This window comes from Electrona antarctica, assembly GCF_951216825.1.
Source record: "Electrona antarctica genome assembly, chromosome: 17".
NCBI classification, from domain to species: Eukaryota; Metazoa; Chordata; class Actinopteri; order Myctophiformes; family Myctophidae; genus Electrona; species Electrona antarctica.
The window spans coordinates 25,883,443-25,908,388 of record NC_136798.1 but is presented as its reverse complement, the minus strand read 5'-3'; the positions used below and the strand labels follow the sequence as shown (position 1 = coordinate 25,908,388).

At 45.9% G+C, this 24,946-nt stretch overlaps 1 protein-coding gene across 3 annotated transcripts in view; it reads left to right on the top strand.

The window, feature by feature from the left end:
- rev3l (REV3 like, DNA directed polymerase zeta catalytic subunit) overlaps positions 1–24,946 on the top strand; it is an 89,609-nt gene that overhangs the window by 27,872 nt on the left and 36,791 nt on the right. For 2 of the 3 annotated variants that reach the window (XM_079525908.1, XM_079525907.1), the window contains exons 2-8: positions 8,689–8,881; positions 10,257–10,331; positions 11,721–11,881; positions 17,480–17,627; positions 18,237–18,331; positions 21,826–21,930; positions 24,055–24,139. In XM_079525908.1, the coding sequence (XP_079382034.1) occupies positions 8,689–8,881; positions 10,257–10,331; positions 11,721–11,881; positions 17,480–17,627; positions 18,237–18,331; positions 21,826–21,930; positions 24,055–24,139 (862 nt within the window). Of the gene's footprint in view, positions 1–8,688; positions 8,882–10,256; positions 10,332–11,720; positions 11,882–17,479; positions 17,628–18,236; positions 18,332–21,825; positions 21,931–24,054; positions 24,140–24,518; positions 24,643–24,946 lie in introns of those variants that run through there. The other variant, XM_079525909.1, reaches the window with a different exon arrangement.

Here is a 24,946-nt window from a genome sequence, read left to right as displayed (position 1 = left end):
GCTGCTATGCGGAAGGAGCCTGCTGGTTGGTCGGCCAGGCAGTCACATGGACCAGTCAGAAGAACCAAGGTTGACATTAAAATGGGTGAATGCAGACAGACACGCAAGACACACACAAGCACCTGATTTTAATGCTGATTGCAGCCATTGTGCAGTGCAGTGCAGTCCCTGAGCCATAGCACTGGCTGATCCCAGCTCTGTCTGTCTTTTTCTGGGAGTACATCCTGCCTGGTTTGTTGACTGACAAATTTGCTGGTTTACTAATTGCCATGATTACTGACTACAGACTGACTGGTTTATATCTTGACTAACTGAATGTCTTGCAAACTGTCTTATTCATGCACCAGTTGTCTTATCGACTGACTGACTGACTGACTGACTCTGCGAGTAGCTTACTGTCTGATTCACTGACTGCTGGCCTGATTTGCAGACAGAGTGCTGTAACAGTTAATTGAACTAATTGATTTAACAGATTATGAAAAATAAAATCTATTTTGGAGAAAAACGTTGTGATGCAATGCAACCCGTTGTGTGAGCATGCTGACACTAATGGATTTTGTCCATTATAAAAAATCTATAACCAATTATAATGTATCGCATCAATTCATTGAAAACCTGCTTCTCAATTATTCGACTAAACAAAAAAGTAATCCATCCAATCATCCATAGTCCATCACTGAGAAAATAACCGATATTTGCAGCCCTAGACTGATGTTCTTGCTGGCTATGTGGTGTTTTTTGTTTACCGCCACAGGGTGAAGGGTCTGCAGTGTGAGTGCTGACTGCTGAGTCACAGAGGGAGGGGCTAGCAATAGGATGAGTGCTGACTGCTGAGTCACAGAGGGAGGTGCTAGCAATAGGATGAGCACGACAAACCCTGCTGCTCCTCCCTCTCTGAGATGACACCTGTGTTGCCAGATTTTGCGAGAGACATAGGCAAGCAGGTCTAGGAAAACAAGCCCAAAAGAAGCGACTATGCCACACGAGCCCTTTAAATCTATGTACACTATACATTGGCTTATTTGAAAATAGCCAAGCTACAAATTCACATTGTGTCATTATGCTACGCATCGTGAATCTTGAAATAAAATGTGGAATAATTGGATGAGTTTTTTTTAACAAATCTGGTACAAGGCTCCTCTGGGGTCCTGGCACAAAACATTTTCAGATGAGGTTTAGGCAACTTTAGGGACAAACAAATTAATTTGGGGGTCCACGGCATGGGGATATTTGGGAACCCCCGGTTAAAATAATAATTAGAACATTAGGAAGCAAGGCCAAAATAAGCGACCACACTTTAGAAACGAGCAACTTTGCAGAAAAAGGAGCCCACAAGTCGCTGACATGGCAACACTGGATACCACTGTCTGTACAGTCACAGTACCTCCCCCCGGGCCCCTGCTCCTCCCTGTTCCCTCCATCCCTCCACTGTCTGTACAGTCACAGTACCTCCCCCCCGGGCCCCTGCTCCTCCCTGTTCCCTCCATCCCTCCACTGTCTGTACAGTCACAGTACCTCCCCCCGGGCCCCTGCTCCTCCCTGTTCCCTCCATCCCTCCACTGTCTGTACAGTCACAGTACCTCCCCCCCAGGCCCCTGCTCCTCCCTGTTCCCTCCATCCCTCCACTGTCTGTACAGTCACAGTACCTCCCCCCCGGGCCCCTGCTCCTCCCTGTTCCCTCCACTGTCTGTACAGTCACAGTACCTCCCCCCCGGGCCCCTGGTCCTCCCTGTTCCCTCCATCCCTCCACTGTCTGTACAGTCACAGTACCTCCCCCCTGGGCCCCTGCTCCTCCCTGTTCCCTCCATCCCTCCACTGTCTGTACAGTCACAGTACCTCCCCCCCGGGCCCCTGCTCCTCCCTGTTCCCTCCACTGTCTGTACAGTCACAGTACCTCCCCCCGGGCCCCTTGCTCCTCCCTGTTCCCTCCACTGTCTGTACAGTCACAGTACCTCCCCCCCGGGCCCCTTGCTCCTCCCTGTTCCCTCCACTGTCTGTACAGTCACAGTACCTCCCCCCTGGGCCCCTGTTCCCTCCATCCCTCCACTGTCTGTACAGTCACAGTACCTCCCCCACGGGCCCCTGCTCCTCCCTGTTCCCTCCACTGTCTGTACAGTCACAGTACCTCCCCCCCGGGCCCCTGCTCCTCCCTGTTCCCTCCATCCCTCCACTGTCTGTACAGTCACAGTACCTCCCCCCCGGGCCCCTGCTCCTCCCTGTTCCCTCCATCCCTCCACTGTCTGTACAGTCACAGTACCTCCCCCCCGGGCCCCTGCTCCTCCCTGTTCCCTCCATCCCTCCACTGTCTGTACAGTCACAGTACCTCCCCCCCGGGCCCCTGCTCCTCCCTGTTCCCTCCATCCCTCCACTGTCTGTACAGTCACAGTACCTCCCCCCCCGGGCCCCTGCTCCTCCCTGTTCCCTCCATCCCTCCACTGTCTGTACAGTACAGTCACAGTACCTCCCCCCCAGGCCCCTGCTCCTCCCTGTTCCCTCCATCCCTCCCCTCTCCCGCTCTGTGTCCTCCTCCTCCCTTTCCTCATTCACAAATCGGACAGGAAGGAAGGAAGAGGCTGGCAGCTTCATGTGTGCCTGGGAACAATAACAGTGTGGGACTCGTACTCCAGTAACACCATCCGTGAATACATCTTTTCCAAACAATCTAAAAACTATATATCGTCGCTGCAGCTGCACGTTGTGACCTTGTAGCTCTGCTATTTAACTTTTCGTTTTTTTGCCTATATAAAGATATGCCCAAAATAGTGACGGCACGTTGAAAGTGGTCAATTTTACTATTATTTATTGCTGGCTAGACTGACTGGAGACTAGAGAATATATGAGAATAACTATTCAGATTGTAGGTCTCCTACAGTTCAGGCAGAGGTACCGTACAATTCTGCACTTAATCTAATCTAACAATAAACAGCCAAGATTGTGTGCGATCAAAATGTTTTGGCATCTATTTACATAGTTGATGTCATCACAAATGTGACGGAGGAGCACTATTTCAACATGCTTAACAGAAGAATCTCCAAGGCTGTCCAAGTGAAGCTAAGGCGTGTGGCCATTAGGCTAGTGTCAAACGGCAATGCACTTAGCTTGCAGATACATACTGAACAGCAGACCTGCATGTTTGCAGGGAGCAAGCGTATGAAAATAAAGACAAAATGAGGTTCCAGTGACTTCCATGAGTTTAATGGCAAGCCTGTAGTGTACTGTACACACCATGACTACTGCATCAGACTGTATCGTATCAGGGATGCGAGACACATACTTCCTCCAACCCCCCTCCCCTCAAACATTAACCTCTTTGGTTTCCAACCATGAATGGCTTCTCTGTATTATCCTCCCATACACCTTATCTCTATTGCTGCTTCCTGTTTCTGTACTGTCTGGATCACCCCCTCTGTGCCTCTTGTGATCTGACCGGCCTCTCCCTCCTGTACACACGCACGCAAGCAAGCATGTATGCACGCACACACACACACACACACACACACACAGACAAACGCATTATATACACTTTCACTACCCTCTGTTTCCCTCCCATGCTGTCTTCTGTTTATTCTTCTCATCTCCTCTGGCTTGCACCTCTTTTCTCTCTTTTATCTCTCTCTCTCTCTCTCTCTGTCTCTCTCTCTCTCTCTCTCTCTCTCTGTCTGTCTCTCCAGCTGGGTGGAAAGAAGCCCTTGTTTATTTCTCCCTACTGTCTGTCATGGGCTTGTGCTTTGCCGGTGCTGTTGCCTAGCAACTAGCAGCAGAGTGTGTGTGTGTGTGTGTGTGTGTGTGTGTGTGTGTGTGTGTGTGTGTGTGTGTGTGTGTGTGTGTGTGTGTGTGTGTGTGTGTGTGTGTGTGTGTGTGTGTGTGTGTGTGTGTGTGTGTGTGTGTGTGTGTGTGTGTGTGTGTGTGTGTGTGTGTGTGTGTGTGTGTGTGTGTGTGTGTGTGTGTGTGTGTGTGTGTGTGTGTGTGGAGAGAGACATGGCAGGCTGAAGAGAGACAACTGATTGGTAGTCATCCCTCACTGCCAACGTGGCTGGCAGCCTTTGTGTGGCACCCGGTAGTGTCACAGACACACACACGTAGCGGCACTGTCCTTATGGAAACACATGGGAATATACCAGGCGGCAAGGAATCTCCGCTAGATTTGAAGGCCACTTCCTGAATCTCTTCAGGAGAACTCTGTATGGGGAATTGCGTTCTCCTCTGTTGCATGTAGACATATTATACCTTGCAAAAGTTGCCAGATGCTACATATCTGCTTTATTGCGCGAGGGTGAGGGATTTTGCAGGGCCCCCAGGTTTTATTTTGACCGGCTACTGCCGATCGCAGGTATTTAAATATCGCCAGCGCCCGCAAGATTTGCGTTGGGACCTGCGGGTACCACGGGATGATCCTGCTCCCGCTCTACCCCAGGGGTCTGTCCTGGGTCTACACCAGATCTATTTGCTGACAATAGCTCATCTATAAGCTCTTATTTGTATTGTGGAACATGTTCCACCAACATTTTGCTGCTTGTACCTGTATGAATAAGTGACAAATAAACCCTTCTGGATTTTTGATTGCTGCAGAATCAAACTGGTCACAGGCTAAATCTGTTACCAAATCTATTGAGAATCACTGCAAACGAGAGGCCTTGCTCTATGTTGTAATATAAAACAAAGGTAGGCGTTAATATTGTGAACGTGAAAAGATTAAATTATCGACCAATTACCCTCGATACAGATGGGTGGGACCATAGGGCAGCAGAAAGCTACGTGACTGTCACTGCTCTCTACACCACGAAGCAGGCACAGACCTGTATTGATATGAGCAGTAGTAGAGTGGAAGAAACAGAGACCCGATAGCAATATACCTGTACCAGTCAGTCACCACAGATAATGCCAAGAGCAAAGTAAAAGCAGTAGCAGTGACAGCAGTGATAGAAGCTAGGATGGGCCTACAGTACAGATAGATGCTGCTTTGCACTTGTGATCAATTTAGCATCCTAAAGGAGAATCTCAGTAGTCAGTACTAGATGATGGAGCACCTCCATCCTCCGTGGGCTGTTATAACAGCCACTGTGTGTGAGAGCAAGCAAGTAATGCTAGCCTATACAGACCCACAAGCAAGCCCATACCCAAGTTCACAAGAAGATGGAACTCATGTTGGAGCACTATCTTCACTTCAGCCGTCTGGCAGCTGTATACTTTGCACTTACAGACACCGTCACCTTGTCTGAAGATGACTTACAGACACCGTCACCTTGTCTGAACTATGAAGATGACTTACAGACACCGTCACCTTGTCTGAAGATGACCTGAAAGTGTCAGAGGTCCTCCAGGTGCTCAAACTAATCAAAATGGTTACAACATGCATATTTACCTTGAATTACTTAAATAATACATTTACTGCCGTCTACTCGTTGTCTATGCTATTGCTATTACCGTAGAATCATCTATTTCTTATTTGGAGGTCTTGGAGCTACCACCACCAGGGACCAACCAACTCTCACACTACCTCTGCCCTCCTACGAGCAGTCATTCTGGGCATAGATAGGAGACAGCACGTCTCCCTATACTAACTTCCTTCAGGGCCGGCCCATGAGGGGCCAGTACCTCCCACTCCCGTCAGTTCCTAGCGAGAGGGTGTTCACTGTTCTCGGCAGGGGACATGGTGACAGCAAAGACTGGTCGACCCTTACCCCCAGACAATGTTGTTTACTTTTTGTTTTGTTTGGACACATGCTATTTTTGTGTTGAATAATTTATATATTTTAAGATGTATTAAGACATGTTGAATGTTTTATATCTTTGACTGCAGTCTCCCAGGGGTCTACACTACCCCCCCCCCCCCCCCCCCCCTTAGACAGGCTATTTTCTATTTTCACGGAATACTCAACTTTTTGGGGGTTGGCTGCTCCGAAAAAATGATCTGTGACTCAACTGTGATGGGATCTGAGCCGTGGGTTTTGTGATCCATTGCAGCACCCATCCTCTCCTTCCAGGACAATGCATGGTGTGTAGATGATTTAGGCGTCCTCATTATCTTTCAGCTGCACATCTTATCACTGAACGGCTCCCGCTCATTTTGGAAGCAATCAGCAGCTTCATGCATAGAGATGCTTAGTGAGGAAGGGAGAGGCATTTTTATATATATTTTTATATATTTAGAAATTAGCGTTTTGGGCCAGCCATTACACAATTGGGCCCTGGGGACTGCGGCAGTGGGCTGCACACAAGCATCTGTCATACCATAATACGGTACTAGGTAAGGTTGGCACCGCACAAAGTGTGTGTGTGTGTGTGTGTGTGTGTGTGTGTGTGTGTGTGTGTGTGTGTGTGTGTGTGTGTGTGTGTGTGTGTGTGTGTGTGTGTGTGTGTGTGTGTGTGTGTGTGTGTGTGTGTGTGTGTGTGTGTGTGTGTGTGTGTGTGTGTGTGTGTGTGTGTGTGTGTGCTGCATCTGTGTGTGTGTGTGTGTGCTGCATCTGTGTGTGTGTGTTTATGACAGACTAGGTTTACATGTGTCCGCTGTGTGCATGGATTGGGGTTGATCGTGTGGAGCATGGTCAGCACAAAAATGCCCTTCCTCAATTGAAGGCGAGCAGCAGTCATGATCGGATGGCCTGGGCATGTGCAGACCTTCCAAGAAGCCTCTGGGTCCTGCTCAACACTGCCACCCCTTGTCCAAACAATCTCACATTAATCTAAAACTAATAAATGTATATATTATTTAATATAATTTGTTTTATTTAACTTTAACTTTTTTTACTTCATTGTTATAGATAAGATAGTGTGTGAGAGGGAGGTGTGAAGGTAAGGTGTGCGAGAGAGAGAGAGGTGTGTGTGAAGGGAAGGTTTGCATGACCAAACAAAAAGGTACACATCTGCACACTTGTTTCTAGAGCTCCACAAGAGACTTACTTTATTATATGGCAAAAACTTGCAAAGTTTCGACCCTTTAGGTCTTCATCAGGCAAATGTTCATCATGACCAAACGACGAACATAATTCTGGCCCTGCAACCACAGCATATGGAGAGAACACTGCCTTCTCCGATCTGCCTGATTGACTTTTGTCTATCCTTTTACATAATGCAATTTAAGTGAGACAAAACGGCCCCGCCGTCGGCAATATATGCAAGGAAAGGGCTGGTTTGCTCCGAAACACACACACACACACACACACACACACACACACACACACACACACACACACACGGAGCGGGATAGAATGAACCCAGGCACGTTGTCGAGGGACTGCAGTGTACACTGCTTGCCTCGGATGACCCTCCTGTCAGCGCCGAGTCGTCACAAGCCCCGCTCTCTGAACCCACAACAATCCCCCACTGGCGTATACGACACAGCACTGTCTGCCTTATGTCTCTTTGGCTTATCTAGTAATCTGTTTTAGAAAACTACCCAGGGGGAATGGACAGCATTTATACAGTAGTAACAGTACTGTATACACCCTTTTTATATCAACTAAGTACACTAAAGATGGTGGCTCAGCACTAACCGTCGCATGACGGACGGTGTCGCGCACCGAAAATAGCCAATCTACAGAGGAAGTAAGAATCACGCTTTGCGTCTCGTTGCCCGTCAGGGTAGGATGATGTCACGCGCTGTCCTCGTAATACCTCATTGTCCACTGGATGACCTCATTCCCCATCACTCTTCCTCGGGACCCTTAGTTCCTCTCCACGCCCGCTCGTGTCATTTTACCCATAATGCACTCTGGCCATTTAGTTATTTAGCTAATGGGCTGCCTTAACTCTGTGTGCTCTGCCGTCATGAATCATACCTCGTGCCTCTTTTCACGAGCCGCTTTATTTTCTTCGTTTTGTTGCACTCATCCGTCAGCCGGTGCCTGAGCGGAGACCGCCCACCCGGGCGCACCCGGGCCCACCCGGGGCTGGCTGCCGGTTAGACGGCGAGTGTGTGTGTGTGTGTGTGTGTGTGTGTGTGTGTGTGAGGGAGGCTTTTTACTCTGGATGACCCTCATCTCCCCTGCTTGATTCCACCCCCCCCAGCCTCCGCCCCCCACCACCACCACATACCATCTATCTCAATTGGGAGCTGTCACTGGATTTAATGGTCTCTGTAAAAGTCTTCACGACTTAGGCCAAAGCATCTCGTGTGTGTGTGTGTGTGTGCGCATACTACTAGTTCAATGAGGACACTGTCTGTCACCCATTCATTGAAGGACTTGTCGCCTTAATGTCAGATTGATTTATGTGGCATTGGAGGTCGGATTTATTTTGGACCCACTGTGTGAAGTAGCTCTGAATTTACCTGATTAGTAAATACAGTGGGATTAATGCTTGAGCCAATTGTTTTTGGCCAGAGTCATGGGGTTAGCGTTATGTTCCCTCAGCCCTATATGTTTCCCCAGAGCTGGGGTTAACAAAAGGCTAAGGGATCATAGACCAAGTCCTGTCTGTGGACCTGTGTCTACATCCAGTGCTCTGATTTTGCATATTGAATGGAAATGTTAAATACTCAAGTTTACTAAACTTCTGAACAATACAACAAATTGTGTTTGACTTCAGTGACTTCAGGGTTTGCCCTACTGTTGGTGCATACAACCCCCTCATCCCCTCTTTCCAGACCTCTCTCTCTGTGCTAACCCAATCAACCGTAACTGCCCTAAAGAAAATAGTTTCAAACACAAACGTAACCATTTTGCTTTCCTCTCTGTCACTGTCCTTCAGGTCAGAAGACGTGTCTCCACATCCACGGCGTGTTCCCCTACATCTACGTGCCGTACGATGGCCACAACCAGGAGGAACCGGAGCGCTACCTGCGCCAGGTGGCCTTTAGCATCGACAGGGCCCTCAACGTGGCCATGGGGAACCCTGCGTCCAGTGCCCAGCACGTCTTCAAGGTGGTGCTGGTCTCGGGCATGTAAGTACCACAACCACCACCTGGCCCACCCTATCAGTACCACCACTACCTGGCCCACCCTATCAGTACCACCACCACCTGGCCCACCCTATCAGTACCACCACCACCTGGCCCACCCTATCAGTACCACCACCACCACCTGGCCCACCCTATCAGTATGACCACCACCTGGCCCACCCTATCAGTACCACCACCACCTGGCCCACCCTATCAGTACCACCACCACCTGGCCCACCCTATCAGTACCACCACCACCTGGCCCACCCTATCAGTATGACCACCACCTGGCCCACCCTATCAGTACCACCACCACCTGGCCCACCCTATCGGTACCACCACCACCACCTGGCCCACCCTATCAGTACCACCACCACCTGGCCCACCCTATCAGTACCACCACCACCTGGCCCACCCTATCAGTACCACCACCACCTGGTCCACCCTATCAGTACCACCACCACCTGGCCCACCCTATCAGTATGACCACCACCTGGCCCACCCTATCAGTACCACCACCACCTGGCCCACCCTATCGGTACCACCACCACCTGGCCCACCCTATCGGTACCACCACCACCTGGCCCACCCTATCGGTACCACCACCACCACCTGGCCCACCCTATCAGTACCACCATCACCACCTGGCCCACCCTATCAGTACCACCATCACCACCTGGCCCACCCTATCAGTACCACCACCACTTGGCCCACCCTATCAGTACCACCACCACCTGGTCCACCTATCAGTACCACCACCACCTGGTCCACCTATCAGTACCACCACCTGGCCCACCCTATCAGTACCACCACCTGGCCCACCCTATCAGTACGACCACCACCTTGGCCCACCCGCTAAAACCTGCATCCCGATTTTGGGCATTTCATTACAGCTGAAAATTGTCCAAAATACCAGATTGACAAGCTCACAAGTCACAACTCCTCGCATGTGAGCTTGTAGATGTTTGTTTGTTTATTTGTTTATTTATTTATTTGTTTGTTTGAAAATGTAAAAAAGAAAAAGTGATATTCTCATTTCTCAATACGTACATGCATAAAGTGAGTGGCATAGTCGGATAGGACTTTTCTGTTTGGATGTATGGGCTGTCAAGGCCAGAATGTCATTTTTTGACACTCAGTAGGTGTTGCCGCATGACCTCCGGATATACCCTCTAGTAAATCATTGTCACATTATCTCTATCAACGTATATGATTTTGTCAATATTGCCCTAGTGTTCTCTACATTTGTCAGAGACCAGAGCTGCAAAGAATAAGAGTGAAGTGACTACAGAAGAACTATATGGCGATTTTGGCGACGTGATGTTTTCTGCTTCTAATTGTAATGTTGTGTTCTGTACCACTTGTCCCTGTCCTCCAGGCCTTTCTATGGCTACCATGTCAAGGAGAAGCAGTTCATGAAGATCTACTTGTTCAACCCACAGATGGTGAAAAGGTGAGCTTCTGCTGGATAGATTGAGCTTGAATGCAGCGAGAAACCTTGTCCTCGGAACCCCATTGTTTTGATGGGTTGCCAGTCCTCCAGCTCACTAAACAGAAATCGTGTGTGTGTGTGTGTGTGTGTGTGTGTGTGTGTGTGTGTGTGTGTGTGTGTGTGTGTGTGTGTGTGTGTGTGTGTGTGTGTGTGTGTGTGTGTGTGTGTGTGTGTGTGTGTGTGTGTGTGTGTGTGTGTGTGTGTGTGTGTGTGTGTGTGTGTGTGTGTGTGTGTGTGTGTGTGTGTGTGTGTGTGTGTGTGTGTGTGTGTGTGTGTCTGATAGCACAGACAGAGAAGTTATTATTTATTTGCGCAGAGTTATCAGTTGGAGCAGCAGCGTGAGGCTGGATTGATACTGGGAGAAAGAGACAGAGTTCGTAAGAGAGAAAGGCTTTGCGTAAGGAACAGTGTGAGGAGTGTAAGGAACAGTGTGAGAGAGATAGAATGGAGAGGGGAGCGGGTGCAGGAAAAAAGGATGCATAGAGAAAGATGGAGCAACAGAGAGAAACTAGCAAGGTATGGTACTAGGGAGGGATACTGGCAGAGAGGGAGAAATCAACAAAGAAAGAAGGTGATACAGCAAGATGGACAGATTAAGGCTGAAAAGGATGGAAAGAGTATGTGGGAGAGGGAGAAGCGTACGGCCGCATTTCTCCGGTCAGAAATGGCTCGGAGTACATTGTCTCTGCCCGAGAGGGACCAGATGGGAGCAGAAGGAGGAACTCACTGCTGCCACCAGCTGGCGGAGTCAGGTTAAAGTGACCCTTCAAGGTGTGCTAAAATCTGGATTCCTGGTGGTTCAGCCAAAGTTGGTTACTGTATGCTCCTAGTAAGCTTGAGGAAGGGGTTTGAATCGGACCACCGTCTTGTCTCGTCTCTCAGCCCTTGGTTTCCTGTTCCTCTACACACTGACCACTGATCTGAAATAAAGCAGAAAAGGCCAACAGTAAATCTTAAAGGAGGGAAAAATGCTGAAGTGAACATCTATATCAATCTTTCTTTACCATCATTAGTTGTAATGTTCTGAGTAGCACAGAAGAAGAATGGATTTTTGAAGAGAGGTGTTCACTGGAGAATAGGTACATAGATTCAAAAGAGGTGACAAGAAGGGCCAAGGCGCTCAACTGTTGAGGAAACGGCTTTGATTGTCACCTGAAGGTCATTTTTGTCATCCCGTCTTAAAATATCTACCAACCTTTTTAAAGCCTTTCCAACTGTCTCCGACGGGAACTAAAGACTGATTTATGCTCTCGTTTGCACGACGGTGTCACACTTAGAAAATGGCAGACCTGCAATCCCTACAAAGAGTATGAATGGGGCTTAACCAAGCTCTCTTGGGCTCGTTCCCAGGGTGTGTGAGCTGCTGCAGAGTGGAGCGGTGATGAACAAGAGCTACCAGCCCCATGAAGGCCACATCCCCTACCTGCTGCAGCTCTTCATCGATTACAACCTCTACGGCATGAACCTCATCAACCTGGGGGCCATCAAGTTTCGCAAGAGCCACCGCAAAGGTAAGGAAGAGTGGATAGAGACCGACTACAACCACTCTGAGGCGTTGAGCAGTTAATCAAACGAATTGATCATATAAAAATAATTGTCTTTCTTTTTGAGTGGTGCTAGCTGCTCCAACATGTGACGCTGTGTGTTTAGCTGTTTATTCCTTATTATTCCGCCCCCTGTGACGTCATGTGGGTCAATACATCAGACATCACTATGCGTCATCATCAAGGCACCGCTCACTTCACACTGGGTGTGATTGTTGCTCCAACATGTGACTTTGTGTGTCTAATGTATGCATTATTATTCCGCCCCCTGTGATGTCATGTGGGTCTATACATCATCATCATACATCATCATGATAATGTTGATTCATTGAGGGTTTAGCCCAAGTTGCCGGTGCCCTGTAGTGGTTACGGGCCCCGTTTTCACCCTCTCAGAGTTAAATTAACACTGTGTATAAAGCAGCGAATGTTGTGTTTGCGCTATTATTCGGGGGCTCTGTGTGCTGGCTAGCATGGGCAATGTTAGCCTCCCTCGTCCCTCCTCCGCAGTCTATTGTCCCTTCCTCTGTCTGTGTTCTCTGTGTTCGATTGGATCAATTCCATGCATCGCACCTTGGCCTTGTAGCGCCTCTGTCTCTTTCGAAAACATTCTTCCGATCTGTTCTCTTTCTTCCTTTCTCAGTTCTCCCTGTTCGCCATCTCTCCCTATTACTCTCTTTGTCAAATGCTCTCCCTCCTTCCCTCCCTCCCTCCCTGTCTTTCTGCCTTATGCCACCATAATCCATACCTTCCTCTCTCTCATCCATGACCTGAAGTCCATAGTAACACACTCCTGATTTATGACAGCTATTGTGTAGTTAACCACTGCTGCAAGTAACTTCTTACGACATTGTACGTCGTACATTGTACGAATAGTGAAAATAGCCAATCTGCAAGCTCACAACACGTTGCAATGCGTTGTGAGCTATTAGATTTGCTATTATTGAAAGACAATAGGGACGTCATGTATAATGTAAGTGTAAATCGTTAAATTATGAAAAAAGCAAAACATGTAATGATTAAATCACTGATAACTATCCACGGAAATACCTAGGTGTGGAAAAGGTAGTGAAGAGAGAGTGAGAAGCAGCAGGAGCTACAGTCTAGTGTTGGTAAGAAGACACTGTGCAGCTTTCCCCTCATGTTCTACTGAAGCTCTGCAGCCTCCAGAGGGAACAGAACGTACCAGCACTGATATAGAACAGAGCCATGTCGAGTTCTGTGCAACAGTACCGACTTGCAGTTCTTTTTCAACTCCCATTGGTCTATACAGGGAACGGAGCGCAGCCTACTGTACAGGCTACAGCACACACATTTCTGGGTGCATGAAGACGCAAGCATTAGCATAAAGATATGGGCTGCATGTCCTCTGGGAGGTTTTAGCTCTCCTTATGGCAATGAAACTACCGTATAGATTCTAGAAGATTAAAGGCCGTTTATTTGTCACGTACTCCTAAACGTGCAAGCAGCGAAATGTTGGTGTGGCATGCTTCGCAGGACTGTTTTAATATTTACCATCACAATATAACTTATTAGATGATGATAATGATGATACTAACTGGATATAATGAAAAAAGAAAATATTATATTAAAGATGAGAAGTGTGGGGGCTGTATAATTTAATAGTAACCGGATATACTAACTGTATATGTGTGTGTATATATATATATATATACAGGTCCATCCCAACGAATTAGAATAATCTGAAAACGTTTATTATTTGCCATAATGTAATATTTTAGATTCATTACACAACTGAAATAATTCAAGCCTTTTATTGTTTTAATATTGATGATTATGGCGTACAGCTCATGAAAATCAATGAATTAGAATATTTTACGAGACCACTAAAAATGATTTTTTAGACGAGAAATCTGAAAAGACCATCTGAAAAGTATATTAATGTATGCAGTTAATACTTGGTCTGGGCTACTTTTGAACAAATTATTTCATCAATGGGGCGTGGCATGGAGGTGATCAGCCTGTGGCACTGTTGAGGTGTTTTGGAAACCCAGGTTTGCTTAATGCTTGATAATGCTTGATAACAGTCGTAAATTAATTTGTATTGTTCAGTCTTATGTCTCACAACTTCCCCTTGACAATACAACCCAGATACTCTGTGGGATTCAGGTCAGGCCAGTTGGCTGGTCAGTTAAGCACAGTAATACCATGGTCAGTACACCAGTTACTAGTAGTTTTGGCTCTGTGGGAAGGTGCCAAATCGAGCTGGAAAGGAAAATTAGCATCTCCATGAAGCTTGTCAACAGACTGTACTGAAGCACGGTGTACTCTAAAAAGACGGCTGTGTTGAAAAAAAACCTAACCCAATTGTTAAGTTTTCACTGTCAGTGGATCAACACCATAGATAACATGGCCTAAATCATCACTGTGTTTTGTCATGTCCAGAGTCTCAACACACGCTGCTGGAAAAGGAACACACAGTGCTGTAAAATATCATAATAGATGGTTGTGTTGAGACTCTGGACATGACAAAACATTAATATACAGATGGTCGACATTTCTCGTTTAAAAAAAATCATTTTTTTAGTGGTCTCAATTCATTGAGATGGGATTTTTTGATTTTCATGAGCTGTATGCCATAATCTTCTATATTAAAACCATAAAAGGCTTTAATTATTTCAGTTGTGTAATGAATCTAAAATATATGAAAGTTTATTTATTTATATTACATTATGGCAAATAATTAACCGTTTCAGTGTGTGTGTGTGTGTGTGCGTGTATGTACATGGTTTAAACTATGATTTAAACTTTATGTGGTTAATTTGCACCACAGTTGGATGCTACACGGTTCTTAGGTGTTGAAGATGCATTTTCTACAATACATGAAAGGAAAGTTTTAATGACCCAGGGTGCTTAAGGAAGGCAGATGGAGGAAAACCTGGGTTTAACTGGTTACCTTCATCAGAGGCAGTGAACCTACAATCCCATCACCAGGGTCTCTCTCTCTGGGAGCTTTAACTTGAGATCTGGGCTGAGATTGACCTCCCCTGCAAAGAGATCCTCCAACCCAGGCGGAAATACCCTTGGGTAGCCAGCTCTGTTTGATCATGGCATGCCATTGTAATCCTGAACACGTACCTCTGCTTATTATGCCTGATTGGGCCTCTTGCCTATTCTTTTTTTTAGACACCCGATGACACGCGTGAATAAGTGCTCTCATTCACACACACACACACACACACACACACACACACACACACACACACACACACACACTCTCTCTCTTGCACGCGTGCTCTCTCTCTTTCTCACACATGCATATACGCACCCACATGCACTCTCAAGGAACTGTCCAATCCAGTCCAGCAGGATAGCATAATGTTTCAAGGTGTTAATGAATCGAGTGAATCGAGACAGGAAATCCCCCTTCCTTATTTTAGGGAAGTTTAATGACGTTCTTCAGAATCCTCCCTGCCTGACTCTCCCCCAACAAAGGAAACATTCTTTCTTATGTTTGATCCACTACTGGCCTGAGGCCATCAATGGAAAGAGTTAAATCCTCCCCCCCCCAAACACTAAAGAGAACAAAACTGCCCTGTTGTACGTACATCTGGTCATGCTGCCCCCCCCACCCCCATCCCCATCCTACTTGAGGCTCAATCTCAAACCTCTAAAGCAGTTTTGTAATCGAGGATCAGGTGCAGGAATGACAAAAGAGCACTGAGATGGTAGAAAAAAGAAAGGCTTAGCTTAGCAGAGATGAATAGATGGCATGGAAGTGTTTTTATATGAAGGTGGTTGTGTTATAGTCCTTTCGATTTCTGCATGTTGAAGCATGCGACTACAATTGGCCTCACGCTGACTGCAGCCATGCTCTTGTAACTTTGAAAAAGTCCCCCACGGCATTGGCTTGGGGCAGAGCAGCCATTTGGAAGCCGGAAGGTTCCCATTTCGATTCCCGGCTCCTCCTGGCTTGCATGGTTGCCTCTGCCATCGGTGTGTGAATGTGTACCGCATAAATGTGTAACAGTGTTCCGCCATTGCAATGTGTGAATGGGTGAACGTGAAGCACATTGTAAAGCACATTTGAGTGGCTAGAAAGACTAAGTGCTATATATAAATGTTGTAGTCAATTTTCTGTTTCTGTGCTCAGTGATGGCCTTCACTGAATCTGCAGGTTCTCCCTGCTGGTCCTGTGTCAAATCTTATCTAGAGCTCACTCTACCGCGCCTTCCCTGCACTGTCTTGCTAAAATTTACAATTTAGGCATTTAGCAGACGCTCTTAATCCAGAGCGATTTACAGTAAGCAATAACAAAAGCATGGCATACATCACATATATAAAAAGTAGTTATCATGAATCATGCGTAAACTAAGAACGTAACAGTGGAGTATCTATGTTAACTATACATACTATACTATATAATATATTATACATGTGTACTATAAAGTGCTATCAGCTTTCCCACCACTCTACAAGCCAAGGAGAGCACTTGCCGTAGCACTTGCCCTAGCCTCGATGACCTTGCAGGCGTATGCAAAGGCTAAAATTATGTAATTTAGATGGCATATTATTTAGACCTGGGCATGCTTGCTATAGTCTATACTTATAGTTTAATTGTACAGATATTCTATTACCTTGTGGTGTTCTTGCTTACTGTAATTCGCTCTGAAATAAGAGTGTCTGCTAAATGCCTAAATTGTAAATTGAGAGAGGAATACATTCTCTCACTTGTTCACATGTTAACGGGCAATTTAAACAAACAAATGATTGGTTTGATTTCACATGTTAGATAAATGTGATTATTATTATTACTATTTACTATCGTTGCTGTCGGGAGGAAACCACCTAACTCCATTTTTGAGGTTTTATTGAACCAATGAAAAGTAGTAAAAAGCACTTGGGACAAAACCTCTTAACTCCATTGGACCTTCAAACTGTCTGCTTAAAGCAACTAACTCCACCACCTCTCCCCACACTCATGTAATTAATTGACAACATATAAAGTCACAACACCAACTTTGATGAGGCAGTATTGCTTTGTTTTCAAAATGCTTTATTTCCTGAACATTGTATATTTTTCCTTTCCTGAAAAATAAACATTTTGGAGTTAAGTGGTTTCTTCCTGACAGCAGAGATATGTATTTTTAAAGGCACTTATTGTTTGATTTTAAGAGACATGAAGCTGAGGGTAGAGATTGATTGATTGATTCAATCTCAGTCTTTATTAGACAGAAATGTAAACGGCACAGAGTAAAGAAATCACACCATAATGTGAAGTGAGTGGAGTCGAGCACAGTTGTTGACTTAACTCCTTGGAAGTCATGGGTGATAAAACGAGAAACTTAATAATGTGTGCGTCCGCCCGTCTGTCCGTCCGTCCGTGTCCGTCCCAATCAGCACCGGAATGCAACCTCAAAGGTCGTACTCAAACAGACATACATAAGAACACACAAAGCCCTTCTTTGGAGACTGTGTGCCACCGCTCAAAAAGTCAGCGGAGAGGAGGAAATAATAATAATGTATTTTTGTGTACGTCGTCGTAAAAGCCCATATATAGTTTGTCAATAGACGATGCCTGTATAATGTGTGAACTGTGTGTTCCAGATGGCACGGTGGCGGCCACATCACAGGAGCGCCTGGCTTCAGGCGGTCATCCCGCCAGCAGCCCCTGGAAGAGCCCCTGCACCTCCGCCATCAACGACAGCATTCTGGGAGGCACGTTTGTTCGCTGGGACGAGGACGCCATACCCTGGTGAGTCCCACCTGCTCCTCCACCTCCTCTCGTGTATCTGTGGGCTGTGCTCCTGTTGCCGCTGGCACAGCTGTTCATTGTGCTGGGAACCCTCAACTGTGTAAGGGAAAGTTAAGGAGCATGTTGTCACCTTCTTTAAAGTAATGGCAATGGAGGAAAATTTTTCTTCAATGTTTTTATTGTGATCGATGGATGGATAGTTATACATTTGTATTGTCTTAACCTTTTTGTGTGACGTGATTAATAAATATCATATTCTATATTTGGTTGTGTTTATTATTATTATTATTATTATTATTAATCAGAAGGTGACATGCTGTGGGTTGTAAGACATTGTGTATATGATAGTATATACGTTTACAGTATACTATTATATTTTCTATTGTATTCCATTCTATTATTCCAAATCTATAAAAGAAAAGTTACTTTATTTTACTTTCAAAAGAGAAGTGCAGGCATGACTCCTTAGCTGGGCTTTGGCCCAGCCCTCTTTATTTTCTCTCAGCACTCAGCAATAGTACTGTAATTTGATTTGTGTGCTTGTGTCTGTCTTGCTTCGTCGAGTTTTGATATCTCCATGTTTTTCTTTATGACCCCGCTCCCCTCCAGTTCTCTTGTGTTGGAAGAAGTGAAGAAGCAGAGTACCTGTGAGCTGGAGGCTGACGCTGTAGCTGCAGACATCCTCAACCGTCTGGAAATTGAGAGTAAGCAGCATAACAAAGCCCTGGGCTATGCATACTTTCACAGGCTTCTGACTGGCTGGCTGGCTCTGGTGAGCCAGGAGGCAGAGATAGAGTATGAAAGTTAGTGTGAAAGATGGAAAGACTCAGCCTGGGTGGTGCCTTAGACGTTGGAGAAACTATGCTTGTGACGCAAAATCCCTCAACCGTGTTTAGGAAAGGGATGGAGAACACCCAGTAGGCTCCCATGGAAGCTCCCATAGAAGAATGGGCATGCGTAGGGGGATGTTGCTGCAAAATGGAATCCATGCTCACTCAACTTCCCCAAATAAAACTTCCCCAAATAAAACAATTGAACTGTATGTTCAAAATAATTTAACTGTGTATGTGTGCAAAGCTAAACACTGTTTATGAAGTCGACAAAACACGAATCGAGAGCAGGCAGTTGCTGCAAAACGGCATCCGTGTACATTTCACCCCCTCCACACAAACACACCCTGAGCTACGATCCCTTTCACAGGCCCTAACATGAGTTGTGACTCAGGCTGGCACAGATAAAGGAGGCAAGAGTAAGGAAGCGTCTGTATGTACACACACCTCACACCCAGATGAGATGTTTAAACCGTTTCTGTCCTGCACTCCTCTGCCGGCCCTGTTGCCTGTCAAGTTACAATTTAGGCATTTAGCAGACGCTCTTATCCAGAGCGATTTACATGTGCGAGGTCAGAGTAAGTCAGCAAACGACAAACGACACCAGTCAAGGAACAACAGTAAATCGTCACAAATGTAGAGTAAAAAGTGGAGAATGCAGTGTTTCAGGGCAACTAGGATACTAGGTAAACATCAAAGATGGCATCTGTCTCAAAAACATTCTATCTAAACATATTCTTGACATTTGAGGCCAAGAAAAACGAATCTTAAAAAAAATCCACACAAAAATCCAGTACTGTACATCTCTCACTTTCACTATCCCTGTCTCTCAGTCTCTCTCTCTGCACATCAGAACAGTTACCTACTCAAAGCAAACATGGTTCACTCACCTACCTAACAACACCTCCTGTCAGGGGAGAAGCAGCAAGAGATGAGGTGAACCAGAAAGGCAAAAGGAGTCCCATGGCTCTTGCCTAACTTTTTTCACCGGAACCATCCCGAGATACAGTCTAAGCCGCCCCGAAATGAATTTGGATCGTCCCAAATAAAAAATAAATAAATTCATGATCACTGACAAAGTGACAAATAACCTAAACTGTAAACACACTGCAATGCTGCATTCACAGCAATACACTGCAACTTCACATTCTTTCTTTCTCTCTCGACCGCACACAACCTACATTTTGACTGGCCACAGGGAGTCCACAGGCACGGTTACAAAAATAATCTATATATATATATTTACATCCGCCCCGATTCTATCATTATCGGCTCCGGGAGGAGGGGAGGTCCTTATCGCTGCGAAGATATTGAATATAGAGCGAAAAAAGAAAAGTCACTGGTATAGACCATAGAGCACAGTAGCCCTGAGGGACTCCGGTCAATCAAGTATAGGGTTTAAGTGATTAAGCTGCTAGCTGCAGCCTGCCACTGGAGGTTTTCACTGGGCCGGACAGGGAGGAGGGACGGTGGGGAACATACAGGATGGGAGGTTTTCACTGGGCCGGACAGGGAGGAGGGACGGTGGGGAACATAAAGCAGACAGCAGTGTTACCTGTCAAAGCCGTATACGCAAAGTCTCCCTGTTTAATTATGCATCTCTCTGCAGTCAGCAGAATGTCTGCGCAGCATCTTTATTAGTTCTCTGTAGTTGTTCACTTGGACGTCTTCCTCCACACCTTCCTCTTGACAACTACTAAACACTGAGATACAGCAGGATCGTTGGAACCGAGCAGCTCGGTGTGTTTTAGGTTGGACTACGAGAGAACGCTACTGGATTACTCAAACTGCACTCTGAACAGAAAGGTTGCTGCACCGTGCAGTTTAAAGCTTTGTGATTTTTGGCTGAAATTACTATTCATTCGTAGAACACAAGGTGATGATAATGAAGTCAACAAAGGGCCGTCCCCATGAAGCGCTATCACTAGAATTACAACCATTTATATATAGTTAAAAAAATTGTTCTAACTCAAGTGGATGGCAGAGTTCACACCACAACTTAAAAAAAAATCCTAACTCAAGTGGATGGCAGAGTCCACACCATCTTTAAAAAAAAATCCTTCTAACTCAAGTGGATGGCAGAGTCCACACCACATCTAAATGATAAGGATGACAGTGGTGAACAAAGCTAGCCCGGCTCCAGACCAGCACTCTCTGAGTGGACTGCCTCTTCAAGCTTCAGTTTGATAATCAGGCTAGAACCATGCAGTTATAGTTACAATTATAGTGCTTGGTGTGGCATGGACACGGGTCTCAATTCACAATCGTGCAGTTCCTTCTTGATGCGTGTGAATGGGCTTTTACAACTACATGCGTTTAATTTGGTCCTTCATTTATGTCTTGCCCCAAGGAGGTGAATAAGTATTGTTTTCCGTCCACTAAATTAAATATTTGCATCAAGGCAAGCACGGAACTGTAGAACATAAGCAAACAGTTCCTCAAGGCTTTGGAGGCCGCGCTAGGGCAGCACATGTTCTCAGTATTATGTTCCTTATCTGTCCACCGACGGACATACTGGCTCAAACACTCTGTGAGGAATGATTGCACTATTTGAACTAGTGCCCAGCTTTGACTGGGCAGCACTAGCTGTTTAATGTGAAAAATTGGAAGTCGCTAAATAAACAAAGAAGTACATAAATAAAACAGACTCTCACACAAGATGGATATTTCGTGTGTCTTCTAGGCTGGACATTCTTTAAAAAGAAAGTGCCGTGGAAAGATTCCATGAACTGACTTGTGCCCAGATTTAGACTGATCAGACATAAAAACGCCCAAAAGAGTCTTTGTAACCAAAGAATCCCACAGACCCAAGTAATTTAAGTTTACATGTCCAGATGGTGCCGTAACGGTACTTTTAATCAGTGGTGGAAAGTAACTAAGTACATTTACTGTACGTAAGTAAACATTTTTGGTGTTGGTACTAGTTACTTTGTAGATGTTGATTATTACTACAAAACCTACATTAACCACTTATGCCCTGTATACATTTCGACTATTTGAAAATGGCCGATCTACAAGCTCACAATGCGTCATTTGAAAACTTGAAATGAGACATTCTGCACAATGAGTACTTTTACTTTTGGTACTTTAAAGTACATTTTGGTGCCAATACTTTTGTACTTTCAGAGTATTTCTATATTACAGTATTGATACTTTTTTTAAAGTAGAAAATGGGAGTACCTTTTCCACCACTGCTGTTGGTTGACTGAGCCTGTTCTGTTACACCCCCCCCCCCCCCCCCCCCCCCCCCCTCTCTCTCTCTCTCTCTCTCTCTCTCTCTCTCTCTCTCTCTCTCTCTCTCTCTCTCTCTCTCTCTCTCTCTCTCTCTCTCTCTCTCTCTCTCTGTCTCTCTCTCTCTCTGTGTGTAGATCAGATTGGCATGAACCCAGGCCTACAAGCTATCTGGGAGGATGAGAAGCAGAGGAGGAGAGAGAAGAGCCAGGCCTCCCAGATAGAAACCCCCGAGTCTCAAGGTGAGGAGGATTGTTTCTGCCGCCAATCGCAATGGTTCCACAAATTCCTCTACCGCACCGATCCAGTCTATCTATAAATGCACCATGTCTCTGTATGTCTGTCTGTAATGCACATAACTCGAGAGCCATTAGCCCCACCGACTTCAAACTCGACACACGCGTTCTACACCCCCACAGGGAGTGAAGTCGGTGTCGAGTTGGTCTGACCCACGGTTGTGGGTCTGGACAGGGCCCCTGCCCATGCTCCATATATGGAGCTGGCCTTCTGACATCACAACACTCCATATTTGGGTATGCCTGACACAGAACTCAATATATAGGAATAAAGGGACACAGAGAGAATCGATCTATAAATGCACCAAGTCTCTGTACATACGTGTGTACGTCTGTAATCCACGTAACTCGAGAACCGTTCTCCCCATCGACTTCAAATTCGACACACGCGTTCCACACCACCACAGGGAGTGCAGGGTTGTCCAGAACCAGCACAAAAGCCTCTGCCCGGGATCTGCACTATATCTCCATATATGGAGCTGGCCTGTTCTGACATCATTCTGACATCTGCATAGAGACACACAGGGACTACAAATTTCACGCCCCCAAATGAAACGGCGGCCCCACTTCTGGTCCGTTAGAACGGTGTACTACAGGCCAGCCTATAGAAGTCCATTGAAATTCAACTGTAGTTAGCCTACTTTTAAAATAATACCAAATGAACTGAAGACTATATTGATTTGAATAAAAATATGTTTCCAAAAGTATGAAGTGTCTGTCAACATATATTGTTGTTTTCTCAATAGAGGATCTATTTCACATTTAATTTACCACTTGAATGAGTTACCCATAATGTTAACAGAGCAGAGGGGAGACGGCAGACAGAGAACCTGTCGCTTTTAAGGACGTCACTGCCTTTACGAGGCAACGAGTGCCGACTTTGACGAGTGGAATTCTCAATAATACATCCCGATCCCGACTGACTTTGTTCATTCATATCTATATTTTGAACATGTCACAGGCTTACTAATATGTTCTACCTACCTCGGAGCTCCGACGGTGTGTTTTACCGTTGTCAACTTGTTGTATAAAATTAACTTGGCTGAATAGTTGGGAAAATAGCCCAGCTAAATGGAGGAGTGACATATCCTGACATTTTCAACTACCTAGTGAATTCCCCAGATGAGTATTAATAATTAGTCTTGCAAGCCTGTTTGGATAAACTTCCACAAATACATAGCATATAAAACGAAATACAACAAATATATCTGGGTATTGAAAACCTCAAGGGATGCGACCGTGACGTTTATATCGTGTGACCACTTTGACTTGAGATTTACAATGCTAGCACTTTTCACAAACTGATGGAGTATATTATAGTACATTGTGGGTTGTATATTGAGATGGCAGGTATGTGACATTGAAAAGGACAAATCAAATATATGGTACACTTTATTGGAACACAAAAAGAATCGCTACAGCCTCAGTAATGAACCAGTGAAATTAGGGTATTTTATGATGCATTGGCAGCTGCAGTACACCGTTGAAACGGACCAGAAGTGGGGACGCTGTCTCATTTGGGGGCGTGGAATTTGTAGTCCACGTGTGTCTCTATAGACTCCATATTTTGGCATAAATAACTGGGTGGGGCATGCATTTCCAACTTGCATCGTTCCATGTAGGCCAGTGCCCAACAGGCACCACTCTAGAGGTTCTGGACAGGGTCCAAATTAGCCAATTGATAACACCTGATCACCCCTAGATCTCCATATATGGAGCTGGCCTGTTCTGACATCACAATGATGTTCTGACATCTGCATAGGCTCCACATTTGGGCATGCCTGATAAAGAACTCCATATATGGGCATAAAAGGGACACAGACATAATAACTGGGTGGGGCATGCATTTCCAACTTTCATCGTTCCAAGTAGGCCACTGCCCAACGGGCACCACTCTAGTCGCCAAAATTAGGTGAACATTCCCTGGAAATAGCCAATCTACTAGCTCACAACGTGCCGTGTGATGCGTAGTGAGCAGCAAGCAGTGGGAGGAATGAATTGGCATAACGGCTAAAATGCGAGAAAAAGGGTTAGAGATCTACTCAATTTCTATGTCCCTTTCTGTTCCAGACCGCGCCTTTGTCACCTCCACCGAGAGCGAAAAGATCTTCATGAGGAGATTCAGGGAGATTCTGAAGGAGAATGAGTTTGAAGTGTAAGTTGTTTCTTTTCATCTCCCTCTTCCTCCGCTCTCATGATGCTGCTCTTCAGGTCACACTGGCCGAAAGTGATTGTCACATAAACGTACCCATGCATTTCTCTTTCCTGACTGAAGCCAGTGTGGCTGGCTGGAGATCAAAGGGGACGGGAGATCTGTGGGAGGGACGGGCGGAGCGAGCTATCTGTGAAAGTAAACAATAGAATGCTTCCAATCACATTAGCGAGACAAGTTGTCTACTGCTGCAGACCACAAGCGTTGCACAAAGACGTCGCATCTGGTTCATATATGTATGTTTTCATGGTACTTTATGTTGAGTGTGTGCTTAATGTGTGTCCACGTGACTCTTCTGGTTCTTCTCGGGGCAAAGATGGAGTGGAATGAAGGAGAGAGATGGAAGCACGTCGATGGTCGAAGACGAGAGGGAAGTGTGGAAGGAGAAAGGGAAGGAGGAGGGAGGAAAGGGAAGGGAGGAAGGCAATGGAGCTTGAGGAAGTCATGTAAGCTGTAGAAGAGAGTGATGATGGAATGGGTGACTGAGATGGAGTGGTGTTTAGAGTGAGAGAGGAGTGAAGGAAATATGTCCATGCAGAGGAGAGAGACGAGCATGGGATGGTGGGATTGCCAAGGGTCAAAGGAACAAGAAACCAGGGGTCTACCATATACTCTGGCCCCCACATTTTCTCCCTATATACCAAATCTCTTTGGTGTAATTACTGCTATTTTTTGGCAAACATTCGCCCAGAATAAGGACGCTAGGGCTAGGCTTAACAGTCCTGCTTCCTGCCTCTGTTGCTCCTTCGG